This window comes from Oncorhynchus mykiss, chromosome 8 (genome assembly GCF_013265735.2).
Source record: "Oncorhynchus mykiss isolate Arlee chromosome 8, USDA_OmykA_1.1, whole genome shotgun sequence".
NCBI lineage: Eukaryota > Metazoa > Chordata > Actinopteri > Salmoniformes > Salmonidae > Oncorhynchus > Oncorhynchus mykiss.
The window spans coordinates 18,948,187-18,964,256 of record NC_048572.1 but is presented as its reverse complement, the minus strand read 5'-3'; the positions used below and the strand labels follow the sequence as shown (position 1 = coordinate 18,964,256).

Genomic DNA, 16,070 nt, shown 5'->3' with positions numbered 1-16,070 from the left:
TAGGTATCCTGGCTTACTGATTGAATACACTACCGTCCTGCTGATAGTAAACCAGAATGTATTGATATGTATTCGACTTTGTCCTGTGGTTTGCCTGCAGGAAGCCTGTCTGCTCTGCTGAGGTCTAAATGGGGCCCTCTGAAGAACAACGAACCCACCATCGGCTTCTACACCAGACAGATCCTGGAGGGACTCAAATACCTCCATGACAACCAGATTGCTCACAGAGACATCAAGGTGAAGCCTGGTCTATTTCAAAGCCTTTGGCCAATGTGCAGTATGCGCCTAGACAGTAGGGAGGCCACATTCATGTCGGTGGTACAGAAATGATTTGATTTGTAAGTGGCGCCTGGCTCTAGTATGATGACTTCCCCTTATCATCCTACCGGAAGGTTAACGTGACGTGGCATAACTCAATCTCAGTCATAAATGATAAAACACACTGACCACACTACAATCCCATAATAGAAACATTAATTTAGGTTAGCATACTCTTTTTCACATACCCAGGACAAGATAGGCCTCTAAATTCTGCCTCATTTAACAATAGTGTCTCATCAAATGACCGTAACAGCCATTTACGTCAAGTGGTGAATATAGCCCACTGTAACAACTGTTGCTGATTGCCTTCTAGGAAATACCTTAGATTACTAGGCTGTTATCATAGTCACTGGGTTAAGTCTAATGAATGGAGATTACTTAGAATGGAGCTCTTTTATAATCCTCTTGGTTGTCTTTATATCCACAGGGTGATAATGTGCTTATAAACACATATAGCGGAGTTCTGAAGATATCTGACTTTGGTACCTCTAAAAGGCTGGCTGGGATCAACCCATGGACTGAGACTTTCACTGGTATGTACTGGTCTGCCTGACTGGGTTTATAACAACTGCTATGTACTGGTCTGCCTGACTGGGTTTATAACAACTGGTGTGTACTGGTCTGCCTGACTGGGTTAATAACAAATGGTATGTACTGGTTTGTTTGACTGGGTTAATAACAACTGGTGTGTACTGGTCTGCCTGACTGGGTTAATAACAACTGGTATGTACTGGTCTGCCTGACTGGGTTTATAACAACTGGTGTGTACTGGTCTGTCTGACTGGGTTTATAACAACTGGTATGTACTGATCTACCTGACTGGGTTAATAACAACTGGTATCTACCGGTCTACCTGACTGGGTTAATAACAACTGGTATGTACTGGTCTGTTTGACTGGGTTTATAACAACTGGTGTGTACTGGTCTGTATAACCACTGAGCTTCCTCTCCCTACATTGTCAAAAAATGCCTTGATGGAACAGGTTGTTTGAAAATGGGCTGAACCCTCAACCAAAACAGTGATCCCACTTACTATTTACAATTATAGTTCTGCTGAGATTTAATCTCTAAGAAACTATTTGTGTTGTGTGTTTGAGGATTTATCTTGTTTTAGCTCATCATCCTGTAAATTACGTATCTCAGAATAGCCTGCCGTTGATATTCAGAGTGGTCAGGTCAAGATGCCAGGGTTATGCCATCGCTGACATTGTGGCAGCCAATGATAGCACAGCTTGACCCATTTGTTACGACCATCTGATTGGAGCATAGAGATGCATCTTGAAACCATCCAGTGCAGTCAGTTTGTCCTGTTTAAGTTGTGCGTCAATGTGTCTCTCCCAGTTTCACCATAGCACTTAGCTTACCTTTTTAAAAGCTCTTTTGAAGCTCCACTTACAGTAGGCTATAATTAGACCTAAATAGACTCACTTCATCTAGAGTTACAATATGTAGTTCTTCTTTGTTGATTAGGCTATACTACTGAAACAGGCTAGCATTTAGAAGAATTTCACTTGCACAGAATTAAACTTAGCCCTAGAGCTAGGGTTGCAAAATCCAGGAACTTTAATTAAACCAGGATTTCTGGAAAACCAGGGAATTTATAGAATTTTCAGGAATTTTGCAGCCCTACCTAGAGTTCAACCTCATTAAAGTCACCTTAACCCTATACATTTTTACCTCCATCCCGCCAGTATCCCTGCACATTGTAAATATGGTATTGGAACTGACCCTACATATAGTATGCTTACTTTCTTACTTATTGTGTTCCTATTTCTTCTTATCTCTCGTGTGTTTGTTTTATTATTGTATTGTCATTGATTATTGCATTAAATCTTGAACTTGAAAACCTGATTTTCTTGTATCAGCACTGATATGCACATTTTTACAAATGCAACTTGTAACTAGTAGCTAAAATTTGTATAATTTCCTGTCTGTTTGGTGTGTTGTTGTTTTGCAGGGACACTACAGTACATGGCCCCTGAGATCATAGATAAAGGCCCTCGAGGCTACGGCAAGCCTGCGGACATCTGGTCTCTTGGCTGCACCATCATTGAGATGGCCACTGGGAAACCACCCTTCTACGAGCTGGGCGAACCACAGGCCGCCATGTTCAAGGTCAGAGTTCAGAGGTCAACGAAAATTCAGTTCATTGACCTTAGTTCACTTTCCATTGGTGAATTGTGTTTTTGTCTGGCTGGCTTAAAATGTAGTAGTATCTCCATCAAAATGATGGCTTTGAATGATGAGTTCACCCTCATTCTGTTGTTAATTGTGATGTATGGTTCTGCTGACTTATTTCTCTCCGTAGTGATGTCAGATACAGAAATAGATCAAATAAAATCACATTGTATTGTTTGCGTACACATATTTGCAGATGTTATCGCAGGTGCAGTGAAATGCTTATGTTTTTAGCTCTAACAGTGCAGTAATACCTAGCAATACAAAACAATACACACAAAATATATATATATATATATATATATATATATATATGGGGGTGGCAGCATTATGTTGTAGGGGTGCTTTGCTGCAGGAGGGACTGGTGCACTTCACAAAATAGATAACATCGTGAGGAAAGAAAAGGATGTGGATATATTGAAGCAATATCTCAAGACATCAGTCAGGAAGTTAAAGCTTGGTCGCAAATGGGTCTTCCAAATGGACAATGACCCCAAGCATACTTCCAAAGTTGTCACAAAATGGCTTAAGGACAACAGAGTCAAGGTATTGTAGTGGCCATCACAAAGCCCTGACCTCAATCCTAGAGAAAATGTGTGGGCAGAACTGAAAAAGCGTGTGCGAGCAAGGAGGCCTACAAACCTGACTCAGTTACACCAGCTCTGTCAGGAGGAATGGGCCAAAATTGACCCAACTTATTGTGGGAAGCTTGTGAAAGGCTACCCGAAACATTTGATGCAAGTTAAACAATTTAAAGGCAACGCTACCAAATACTAATTGAGTTTATGTAAACTTCTGACCCACTGGGAATGTGATGAAAGAAATAAAAGCTGAAATAAATCATTCTCTCAACTATTATTCTGACATTTCACATTCTTAAAATAAAGTGGTGATCCTAACTGACTTAAGACAGGGAATTTTTACCAGGATTAAATGTCAGGAATTGTAAAAAAATTAGTAGAAATGTATCGGGCTAAGGTGTATGTAAACTTCCGACTTCAACTGTATATACATACATACATAAGTATGTGGACACCTGCTCATCAGACATCTCATTCCAACATGGGCATTAATATGAATTTGGCCCCCCCTTTGCTGCTGTAACAGCCTCCACTTTTCTGGGAAGGCTTTCCACTAGAATTTGGAACATTGCTTCCATTCAGCCACGAACATTATTGAGGTCGGGCACTGATGTTGGGCAATTAGGCCTGGCTCGCAGTCAGCATTCCAATTCATCCTAAAGGTGTTCGATGGGGTTTCTTCCACACTGATCTCGACAACCATTTCTGTATGGACCTTGCTTTGTGGCGTTGTCATGCTGAAACAGGAAAGGGCCTTCCCCAGACTGTTGCCACAAAGTTGGAAGCACAGAATCATCATGTATATAGTATGCTGTAGGGTTAAGATTTCCCTTCACTGGAACTAAGGGGCCTAGCCCAAACCATGAAACAGTCCCAGACCATTATTCCTCCTCCACCAAACTTTACAATTGGCACTATGCATTGGAGCAGGTAGCGATCTCCTGGCATCCGTCAAATCCAGATTCACCCTTTGGGACTGCCAGGTGGTGAAGCATGATTCATTGTGCTTTTCTTTCATAAACAATAACATTTCTAAGTGACCCCAAACTTTAACGGTAGTGTACATAGGGCAGCAGTCTCTAAGATGCAGGGTACAGTACCAGGTGGTAGCTGGCTAGTAACACTGACTAAGGTTCAGGGCAGGGTACAGTCTGATAAACAATGTTTTTCAGTCTCTCCATCACAGTTTTGATGCACCTGTAGATGGTTGCGGGGTGAACGGGCCGTGGCTCGTGTGACTGAGGTCATCGATGATCTTCTTGGCCTTCCTGTGACACCAGTTGCTGTAGATGTCCTGGGGGGGAGGCAGTGTGCCCCCGGTGGGCATTAGGCTGTCTGCATCACCCTCTGGAGAGCCCTGCGGTTGTGGATGGTTCAATTGCCGTACCAGGCGGTGATACAGCCCGACACAATGCTCTCAAAGGTGCATCTGTAGAAGTTTGTGAGTGTCTTAGGGACCAAGCCAAATTTCTTCAGCCTCCTTCGATTGAAGAGGCGCTGTTGCGCTTTCTTCACAACACTCTGTGTGAAGGGACCATTTCAGATCGTCAGTGATGTGCATGCCGAGGAACTTGGTGGCCCTGTGGATGGGGGTGTACTCTCTCTGCTGTCTCCTGAAGTCCACGATCAGCTCCTTCATTTTGTTGATGTTGAGGGAGAGGTTATTTTCCTGGCACCACTCTGCAAGGGCTCTCACCTCCTCCCTGTAGGCTGTCTTGTTGTTGTTGGTAATCAGGCCTACCACTGTTGTGTCGTCAGCCATCTTGATGATTGAGTTTGAGAATGCACGCAGTTCTGGGTGAATAGGGAGTACACAAGGGGGCTGAGCATGCACCCCCATGTTGAGGATCAGAATGGCGAAGGTGTTGTTGCCTACCTTCACCACCTGTGGTTGGCCCGTCAGGAAGTCCAGGATCCAGTTGCACAGGGCGTGGTTTAGACCCAGGGCCCCAAGCTTAATGATTAGCTTGGACAGGACTATGGTGTTGAAGGCTAAGCTGTAGTCGATTAACAGCATTCTTACCTAGGTATTCCTCTTGTCCAGGTGGGATAGGGCAGTGTGATGGGGATTGCGTCGTCCTTGGATCTGTTGGTGCGGTATGCAAAGTGTAGTGGGCTTAAGGTGTTGGATAAATTGGAGGTGACATGATCCTTAACCTGTCTACGATACTGGTTCCCAATTGGGAATCAACCCTCCCACGTGCAGCTGAAACGGTGGCGCATGGAACGCAAAAATATTCTTAAAAATATTTAACCTCCACACATTAACAAGTCCAATAGCTCAAATGAAAGATAAACATCTTGTTCATTTAGCCAGCAAGTCAGATTTCTAAAATGTTTTACGGCGAAAACATAGCACATATATATGTAAAACCACCACCAGACACAGCTCATTTCAATAGCCAAAACATGCAATCAACAAACGCAGGATTAAAAAATAAATCGCTCACTAACCTTTTGAAAATCTTCATCAGATGACAGTAATATGACATATTACACAGTACATATTTTTTTTTTTCAATAATATGCCATTTATATCCATAAATGTCCATTTACAGTGAGTTCACCTTCAGAAATTACTCAAAAATGCCCGCAGGAAATCTATGTAGCGCGGCAAGATAACGTAAATAGACATCATAAACTTTGACTAAATATACATGTTCTACATATAGTTAGAAAGATACACTGCTTCTTTATGCAACCGCTGTGTTAGATTTATTTTTAACGTTACAGAAATCGCACACTATTCCATATTGTGAGACAGCGCTCAGTTCCAAGCTACATTTCCACGTAATGTTGGAGTCAACAGAAACACAGATTTAAGCATAAATATTCCCTTACCTTCGATGGTCTTCGTTCAGAATGTTCTGGAAGGCTTCATACTTACCCAATACATCGTTTGGTTTCAAGTCTTGCGTCTTTGTATTAGCTACTGCTAATAACATCAGCTGAAATGCACCCAAAACGTCCTCTGGTCCGGATAAGTTGCGCATCAAAACTTCAAAATTACACATTATATGTCGACTAAACAGGTCAAACTAAGTGCAGAAGCAAGCTTTATGATGTTTTAGACGTGCAAAACAAACTTCAATTCAATCGGCCATCGTCTGCCCTTCTCTTCAGTGCTGGAAACAAAGGAATGGCTGTGACCAATTCGCGCCCATACGCACAGCCTATTCTCTCGTGGCACGCACTAATTTCACTCCCATAGGGTCAATTCTCGCGCGATTTGAACGATTTGAAGCTCTAATGAAAGAGGACATCTAGCGGAAGAGATAGAAAGTGTCCGCAGAATCATAGCTGGTTGGGAAGGGTGGGGGCCATGACGTCAAAGTTGCTCCAACTTTCATGGCCACAAAAACTAGTTTGGAAGAATGCCTGCCCTGTGAGTTCTGCTATACTTACAGACATAATTCCAACGGTTTTAGAATCTTTAGAGTGTTTTCTATCCAATAATAATTTTTATTTGCATATATTAACAATTTTTGAAAGATTTTTTTTCCAGTTTACTAGGGGTACCCAATCTCTCCAAAGGGGGCGTATGTCTGCCATATCCTCAACAGGTTTTTAACTACCCTCTCAAAACACTTCATGATGACAGAAGTGAGTGCTACAGGGGCGATAGTCATTTAGTTCAGTTACCTTCACTTTCTTGGGTACAGGAACAATGGTGGACATCTTGAAGCAAGTGGGGACAACAGACTGGGATAGGGAGAGATTGAATATCTTATTATAATATTGAATATCTCCTTAGACATTCCAGCCAGCTGGTCTGCACCAGCTCTGAGGACACGGCTTGGAATGCCATCTGGGCCGGCAGCCTTGCGAGGGTTAACACACTTAAATGTCTTACTCACATCGGCCACAGAGAACGAGAGCTCACAGTCCTTGTGAACGGCAGTGGCCCATGTCTCCAGCTCAGTGTTTTCCTCGAAGCAGGCGAAGAAGGTGTTCGTGACTTGGCTGGCTTTCCCTTTATAATCCTTGATTGTCTGGAATCCCTGCCACATACATCTTGTGTCTGAGCCATTGAATTGTGACTCCAGTAGTAATAATAGTAATAACAGTAGTAATGTCATTTTGCCTCATTGATTGCCTTATATGGAGGTCAGAGCTGGTCTGTTTGTACTCGTCCATGTTCCCGGTCACCAATTTCATGCTGCCATCTTATCTACGGTTTTTGGTTTGGATAATTTCTAATCGTCACAGTGGTAACAACATCCTTTATGCACTTCCTGATGAACTCAGTCACCTAGTCAGTGTATACGTCAATACTATTATCGGAGGGGACCCGGAACATTTCCCATTCCGTGGGATCAAAACAATCTTGAAGCATAGATTCCGATTGGTCAGACCAACATTGAACAGTCCTTACCACAGTCCTTCCTGTTTAAGGGAGGGGAGGGCCTTTTAGCCATCCCGGAAGGGAGTGTAGCAATGATCCAGAGTGTTTGATGCGCAAGTAGCACAGAAGTGTTGATCAAATCTCAGTAGCGTTTTCCTCAGATTTCCTTTATTCAAGTCCCCAGCTACAATAAATGCGGCCTCAGGATATGCGGTTTCCAGTTTGCACAAAGTCCAGTGTAGTTCATTGAGAGCCGTCGCAATGTCGGTTTAGGGGGGAATATACACAGCAGTGATCATGACAGATGGCTGTCCTTACACGCCTCCAGGCACATTCCTCCATGGTTGAATCACCAGGACAGTACTATCCCAAACATAGCATGCTGTCAGCACTGTGTTTGTAATGGAAAAAAGCTAAACTTTTTGTGGTTATTAGCTAAAAAAAAATAAGTGTGATTGGATTACATACTTATCCAACTGTGAGATTAGACCTAGTACCTGGAGATAGACTGTGTAATACAGTCTATCCTTTGTGTTGTTTTAAGTCTCTGTTCCACTGATGAGCCCTCCTCAAGCTTTTTCCACTTGTATAAATCTGAAGTGGAAATTTCAAGTGTTTCCCTCATCAGCAATATTACATAGACCGGACATATGTAGTCCATTAAACACTAGAGCTAGTGATTCAACTGGGTGGTCTGCGGAGTGTGATGGAGATGCAGGACAGAATGACAGACATGTCCATGAATTACAGTAGTAAATTGCTGTGGATTTTGCAGTGCTTTTAAACCACTGTTTTGTAGCAGGTTGTATAGATCGCTAATGCAACACATGTAGCCATCTTTTAGAAGACTTTCAGCAGTTATTCTGTCTGTCTCATCCTGTGTGACTTAAAGTGCAGATTCATCATTGGTCAATGGTTTTACTATGCAATGGCTTGTTGTGCAGATGAGAACGCATTTGGCAACAATCCTCACATAAAATTTCCTGCACCACTTTGGAAGGTCTCGACTGGGAGGGGCATTACATTCCTAATCTCAAGCCTACATTCCGGAAGCAATGTTTGGAATTTGTTTGTAGTGCCTATCATCAGACGAGCTTCTTGCCTGGAGTTGCTGCATTTTGTCCTTCACTGTCAACTTGACCTCCTGTACTATGATGGCATGAGCTCACCTGCATAGTGTTACTGTGCCACAGAGCTATGGGTTACAAGAGATCAGTTTACCCACTAACTAATGTCACCTCAATCAAGCCAACTCTCCTCTGACTGACTGCCATCTGAGGTCCCCTTCATATTGTCCTGTATGCTCTTAGCATATGGAGCATATTGTCCTGTATGCTCTTAGCTTTAGCATGACTTGGTAGGTGATTTGGCTAGGTCACTTGACTTGTTGTTTTGACTTGACTGCAGGTTAGACCCTTAGCTCTAACATGGCTGGGTTTCATCTTGGCTGCAGCTGCAGGTTAGGCCCTTAGCTCTAACATGGCTGGGTTTCATCTTGGCTGCAGCTGCAGGTTAGGCCCTTAGGTCTAACATGGCTGGGTTTCATCTTGGCTGCAGCTGCAGGTTAGGCCCTTAGGTCTAACATGGCTGGGTTTCATCTTGGCTGCAGCTGCAGGTTAGGCCCTTAGCTCTAACATGGCTGGGTTTCATCTTGGCTGCAGCTGCAGGTTAGGCCCTTAGCTCTAACATGGCTGGGTTTCATCTTGGCTGCAGCTGCAGGTTAGGCCCTTAGGTCTAACATGGCTGGGTTTCATCTTGGCTGCCGCTGCAGGTTAGACCCTTCGCTCTAACATGGCTGGGTTTCATCTTGGCTGCCGCTGCAGGTTAGACCCTTCGCTCTAACATGGCTGGGTTTCATCTTGGCTGCCGCTGCAGGTTAGGCCTTTGGATCTAGCATTATTGTGCTGTTTTATTTTGGCTACAGGTTGGCATGTTCAAGATCCATCCTGAGATCCCAGATTCCATGTCAATGGAGGCCAAGGCCTTTATCCTACGCTGCTTTGAACCTGACCCCGACCAGAGGGCCACCGCTCTGCACCTGCTCACTGATGAGTTCCTCACCGTCACCAGCCGCAAGAAGAGGGGCAAGAGTGGCTTTACAGGTAGCTAGGACAATGCGTCACCGGTTAATCAATGAAGTAGTTCGTAGAATATAGACATATCTGAGTAGAAAGACAATTGCTATTAGATACTTTATGTTTTAGATACTTTTTTGTTGTTTCTGCACAATTCATGTCATGGAATAAAAAAATCTCTGTTTTTCTCCTCAGCTCTGACACCAGGAGGTTCAGGTGAGTTAATTTGAGCGCCTTTCTGAGCTGCTTCCTCTTTAGAGCACGCTGAGTCTGCGCCTAACGACATTAGGCTAAACCAATTGTCATGTTGACTACCCTACTCTGAGATGATTCATTCACAAAAGTAGTACTGTAATGTAAAAGAACCAAAAGGCTCTGGTTTTCTTTGTGTAACAGTGGTGTAACTGTGCCCGCCTGCCTATACCTGTCTCTGTGCCCTCAAGAGTACCTGCGCAGCATCTCTCTGCCAGTGCCTGTGGTGGTGGAAGACACCAGCAGCAGCAGCGAGTACGGCTCTGTTTCCCCTGAGAACGACCTCAACACCAACCCCTTCAGCTTCAAGCCCAGCACCAAGTGTTACAGTGATCGGGACGTCAAAGCTACCCGCTCCCTGTTCCTCAGGTAACACAACATACAGTCAGCACCATATGTATTTGTGAAGCTAGCATTTTCACTCCAGAATTTTGTGTTTGAGATCAGAAAAACACACTAACACTGCACCTCTGCCATCTCAATTCATCTGACAAAAAGCAATGCCAAAAAAACTAAATCTGGAGGAAAGAGATGAACGCTGACTCTGTACATTATCTGGAAATAATGGACAATGTAGGTATCTTGTACATCTACGGAGTACATTAGTTCCAGATAATGTACAGAATAATTTATCCCATTTATACCACGATGCCAAAGAATGTCATGTAATATTTGGAACTTTGTTGTTCTCCTGTATAAATATATATTTTTTTTAAACCTGAGGTCTCTTTAATCTAACCTGTGTTCGCCACCAGTATCCCAGTGGAGAACTTTGAGGACCACAGTGCTCCTCCATCTCCTGATGAGAAGGACTCTGGCTTCTTCATGCTTAGGAAGGACAGCGAGAGGAGGGCCACTCTGCACTGCATCCTCACTGAGGACAGAGACAAGGTGGTGTCCAACCTTGTGGAGGCTCTCAAACAGGTCAGTAAGCATCTAGTCTAGTAGTGGACAGGGTGAGGGGTAACCTGGGCCCAGTTCTGTTTTTTTCCCTGGTATGTCACACGGCATGACAATGACCATAGTAGTTGGCAAGACAGCACAAACAGATCTGGGACCAGGCTAGATGAGGGGCTTTCTCAGGGTAAAACAAAACCCTTATCATATGTACTCCTTTCGTCACCCTCCTCTCATCACCCCTCTCTCCATCCGTCTCTCCCCTGTCTGTGCAGGGTTCTGAGACATCGGACACTAAGTTGAGACATCAGCATATCTCCACTCTGGTGGTCAGTCTGGGGGATTTTGTGCGCATGGCGGACAGGAAGATCATAGCCAACACCCTCTCCCAGCTCAAACTAGAGCTAGACTTTGACAGCACGGCCATTAGCCAACTACAAGTGGTGCTATTTGGGTTCCAGGATGCAGTAAGTGCCCTTTCTTCACCTATTAGTAGGTATCTCTATAAGCATTACATGGCCTATGATAATTAAAATATCCCATTGTCTATTTGTCCACTGTGAATGGGTTGGAATTGAAATTGTCCTTGTATAGACCAAAGGCTCTGGAGACATTGAAGTATGATTCAAGGAGGTTTCGTAAACTGTTCACAGCTGAATTATGTCACCATGCTGTTGTTTAAACAAACAGTTCAGACAATAGACTGTGAAACACTTTTGACCTTTAAGAAAGGGTAATAGAAGGGAAATGTGTCAGCTTAAAGCACATAATTTAAAGAGGCTGATTCTGTCCTCTGCCTCTCAAATACAATTATGCAAATGAAATGACACTAGCCTGTAGCTGCCTGTGGGAGGCAGAGGTTGAAGCTGCCTCAGTCAATACTGAGCTCTGATTCCCCCTAGTGGATACATATGAAACCAGCTCTGGTCTATAGGGTACATTGTCTGCGAAAGATTACTATCAATTCACGATACAAACTTGTTTTTCACACTTGGATTTTCCAGAATGCATGGCTTTTTATAAATGTCTGTCGCTCTTTTTTTTTCTGGGAAATGCTGTTTCCATAGACTCATTATATAGGGGGATATCTCAGATATCTGCAACCACCACACGCAACGTAAACAGACACCCGCTGGAGTTAAGCCTGTTTTCCTTTCCACGAATGTGTGGATACTGGTAGATGTGGATGCATACATATCCGTAGTAAATGTGTAGCTGTTTATTAATGGATGGATTGTCTGTCTGTCTTTCTTTCTTTCTTTCTTTCTTTGTGATTGATTGACCAATGCGTCGCCAGGTAAACAAAGTACTACGAAACCACAACATCAAGCCCCACTGGATGTTCGCCCTGGACAATATCATCCGTAAAGCGGTGCAGACTGCCATCACCATCCTGGTGCCAGGTAATAGCTGTGCCTCCAGCCGCAGAGTTTTAAATTACATTTTAACCAGGACACACACTGGTTGCCAGCTAAACATAAGAGTATGACTTTGAACAGTGCCCCAATCTAATCATAACATATATGTGTAACCTTGGATACAGAAATGCACTAGATACTATGTAAATGGGGCATTTAACAAGAATATGTGTCTACCAGTCAGATGTCATTATAACAATTGCATTTAAAGATTATTTTAATCATAGAGGGATCTTTATTGAGGCTTGTGATGTTGCTGTCTTAATCTTTCATGTTACCTCTTTCAAGGTGCAGTTTAGCTGTTGGATATGAACTAGTTTTCATGATATTGCTAGTATTGCTGTAAAGGTGTAAAGATATATCACGTGTCCTTGCCCAGAGCTAAGGCCCCACTTCAGCCTGGCCTCGGAGGATGACCCGGCCGACCAGGATAACGTTGACGATGACGTGGAGCCTGAGGATAACTCCGCCCATCAGTGCAGAGCCCCTCCCAACACTGCCCATGACAACACGGTTGTCACCTCCGGCGTGAGCACGCTCAGTTCCACCGTTTCAAACAGATCCCATAATGCCCAGTGCTCCGTCACCATGGAACTAGGCAGGATGAAGCTGGAAACCAACAGGTGGGTCATCGTGCTGTCATAACAATGATAATGACTGTCAGACACAAAACCAGAGATTTATTCCAACAAGTCATGAGCAATCTTTGCTACTAACTCCACATCTGTGACCAATCAGTAGTAGATATTGCCTGTAGCTTCACATTATTTCCTCACCAATGTAAATTATGTTATGTAGAAGGGCCCTAACACAGGGGCCTAAACACAAAAATGTTTATTTTCATCATGGCGCCTGCAGTAGCCGTGTTTAGTAGTACTGTGTTTCCTCATTGAATGACCCTGTCTCCCCCTCCCCTCCTCTCTCCCTGCTGTGTCGCCCCAGGCTGATGGAGCAGTTGCTGGCGAGGGAGAGAGAGTACCAGGCTGTTCTTCAGCATGTCCTGGATGAGAGGGAACAGGAGATCAAACTACTGAGGATCCGCTCAGAACCCATCGGTGAGCACATCCCAACATACACTAGTACACACCTTTATCTGAGAGCACAAGAGCATTAAAAAAGACTGCTTTTTAAATGCCTAATGGAATTATTTGTACAACACAAACATCAGGAAACAGACAATATATGATTTGATATGTCTACTATGATTAGTTATAGTTGTACTTATGTGTGTGACAGATATGCCTACATCATCTGTGAGCCAGAAGAGCCGGTCCACTGTGAGCCATGGTGACCCAGAGCTGATCAAGTGGCTGAGACTCCATGGGGCTGACGATGACTCCATGGACAGGGTAGGTCCTGAGGAAGCCCCGCCCCCAGCCACGTCTGTTTTAAATGGGTACATTATGTGAACAAACTCACGTCCATGTAATCTTATACTAAAGTAAACAGTGTGCATTGTTGTAAAGCTGTTAAAACTAATGGCCTGGGTGTACCTGGAGGCTATTCATTGATTGTTAGTACTCTTTATGCATACTGTATGTGTAAAACCTTTACTGTATGTGTAAAACAGATACACAGTTGAGCACCATCTGTTGGCCGAGCTTAATCTCTTTAAGGTACCAATGATTTTACCCATGATCCATCTTCCATTTTGTAGATTTTGACCGAGGATTACACTTTAGATGACCTTCTCCAGTATGTGATGAGAGACGACCTGAAGAGTTTGGGATTAAGGTATACAACATACAGTATTCTCCAGTATTCTCTCCTACACTGTCAAATATCCAGCCATCTCAAATACCTGATTGAAACACTGTAATATCTCAAGTCCGTCTTCATCTTTCTCTTGTTTTCCTCCTCAGAGGTGGGATGCTGTGTAAATTATGGAAGGCCATTACAGACTACAGACAGAAACCAGTGTGAGGAGTCCTCGTGTGGAGTTAGCTACCTCCACAGTACAGGATCTTCACCACAAGCACAACAACAACAACTCAGTATTCTCCTCAACACTCACCACTGCACTTTAATCTCAGTATTTATCAGACCAAGACTCAGTCCTGATGGGGGACAGTTCCAGTGTAGTTTATCATTTATTGAGTATTGACACATGAGTTGTTTTTTGGAAATTCCTATTTTCAAATGGAGTTAAGTGCCACCGGTTTTATAATGTTCAACAGTTATGACACCTGTGCCAAGATTTACAGGGCAAATCATGAAACATATCTGAGAATTTAACCTTTAAATGTTATTTGGTTGTAGAATGTTCTCCTTACTATCATGTGTTTACTGTCATGAGATTGACCATCTTCTAAAACAAGCCTGAGAGACAAAATACAACGTAAACTGATGTGTTTGAGCTGCTGTACATTATCTTGATAAACAGCATTGTTATTGCTAGTGGCTTCTTATCACTATTTGATTTAAATGTGTTTTATGGATATGCCCTGCTCTCATTGTCATCACTGCATGCCTGCCCTTTTGTACTTGTTTAACTGGTGTTGAAGTCTTTTAAACATCATAGCGCTTGACTTTTGTTCAAGTCATTTTTTTTACGTAATTTACAATGTTAGGTATATTTTGTTATTTTTTGGGGTAAATTATGCAAATATATAGCACATTTTATTGACAGTAAATTACTATTTTCAGTGACACAATTTACAAATGGCTAGATGTCCTATCAAATATGTAACGCGAATTTGTGTTTGGAGGTTCACAGCAAAGCTGGTGCTGTTATAAGCCTTCTCACTTAAACCCTCATATCCGCCGCCCCGTTTGACCTAGAGACTCTAAACTTTGTAATTAGCTGTCTTTCCTCGTGCTGAACAAATTTGCCTCAAGGACCCATAAGGTGCGTCAGGATAGATTTTTTTCCAACCTTGAAACTTATTCACATGAACCATAGGACCGCATTTTTGTTGAAATGTGTCCGTTTTGTTTCATATTCATGATAGATTGATGACATTATTTGTGAAAAAACATATTATTGTGTAAACAAAAATGTGTCTTGAAAACTTAACTGTGAAATAAAGGGTAAACTGAAATAATGCTTAGGGACTATTATGGCCCTTACATTTCTACAACTGAACACAAATAATGTGTCCTGGTTTTAAACTGTTAACAGGTCTAGTAGTCTAATAATATTAAATAGATATTCAGTTCTTCTTAATCCTGCAGATATCTCTCTATCATAGGGAGATGTATAAAACCAAAACTGACTGAATGTGAATCATCAATGCTAAGGGATTGGTAAAAAGATGGCTGAGTTATTGATAAATCAGGAAATCGGAATTACGTGTCCATTTAAACAACTGTAGATCCACTCCACAGTGGCCTATCAACGTGAAACTTGTCATCACTATCATGGACATCCCTAACATGAACCACACTGAATTTGGTATTGATATTTCAATAAACAAGGAAACTATTAACAACTCATTCTTTGCATATGTAATGCTAATGCTCAAAATCATCTTCCCCTTATGAACCATATGTCAGATTAACTCCAGATGTTGTATTTAGACTCATGGTTGCACATAAAGGATAGATGGTTCCTACATGACAGAGTGCTTGCTTTGTTACCCAACCGATCGTGTCCTTTTGGTCATCCCGTGAACCCTATCTATCCATTGCTGCTTGCAGCCACATTTGGTAATTTTGTTCCATTGCCAGTATCAATAAAATCTGTCGGAGGACCCAATTAATATTTTACTCTGTAAAATGTATGGAGTTTTATTTAGCCTGCTTTCATTTGTAGCCTATATCTTATCTTTAAAAATGCAAATGCTTTAAATCAAATGTATATGTTTGAATGAAAATCATAACTGAAAACCGATTTTCATATTGTTATACCACCAACCTGTTCCTTTTTTATTTAAAATATTTCTGTCAGAAATAAACGTTTTGTTCAAAGGTTTCCGTTTTGTTTCATATTCATGATAGATGTATTACTTTATTTGTGCAATAACACAAAAATGGGTCTTAATGTAAATGTGAAATAAAGTGT

The 16,070-nt window shown here is 42.5% G+C and overlaps 1 protein-coding gene across 4 annotated transcripts in view; it reads left to right on the top strand.

The window, feature by feature from the left end:
• The window catches only part of LOC110529540 (mitogen-activated protein kinase kinase kinase 5), a 59,048-nt gene extending 43,068 nt beyond the window's left edge, over window positions 1-15,980 (top strand). For 3 of the 4 annotated variants that reach the window (XM_036984928.1, XM_036984927.1, XM_021611796.2), the window contains 14 exons: window positions 101-237; window positions 749-854; window positions 2,279-2,436; window positions 9,350-9,527; window positions 9,696-9,716; window positions 9,944-10,121; window positions 10,508-10,676; window positions 10,925-11,116; window positions 11,947-12,052; window positions 12,447-12,690; window positions 13,010-13,122; window positions 13,304-13,416; window positions 13,725-13,801; window positions 13,930-15,980. In XM_036984928.1, the coding sequence (XP_036840823.1) occupies window positions 101-237; window positions 749-854; window positions 2,279-2,436; window positions 9,350-9,527; window positions 9,696-9,716; window positions 9,944-10,121; window positions 10,508-10,676; window positions 10,925-11,116; window positions 11,947-12,052; window positions 12,447-12,690; window positions 13,010-13,122; window positions 13,304-13,416; window positions 13,725-13,801; window positions 13,930-13,990 (1,853 nt within the window). In that variant the 3' untranslated portion in view covers window positions 13,991-15,980. Of the gene's footprint in view, window positions 1-100; window positions 238-748; window positions 855-2,278; window positions 2,437-9,349; window positions 9,528-9,695; window positions 9,717-9,943; window positions 10,122-10,507; window positions 10,677-10,924; window positions 11,117-11,946; window positions 12,053-12,446; window positions 12,691-13,009; window positions 13,123-13,303; window positions 13,464-13,724; window positions 13,802-13,929 lie in introns of all 4 variants that reach the window. The other variant, XR_005052827.1, reaches the window with a different exon arrangement.
• Window positions 15,981-16,070: the final 90 nt, after the last annotated feature.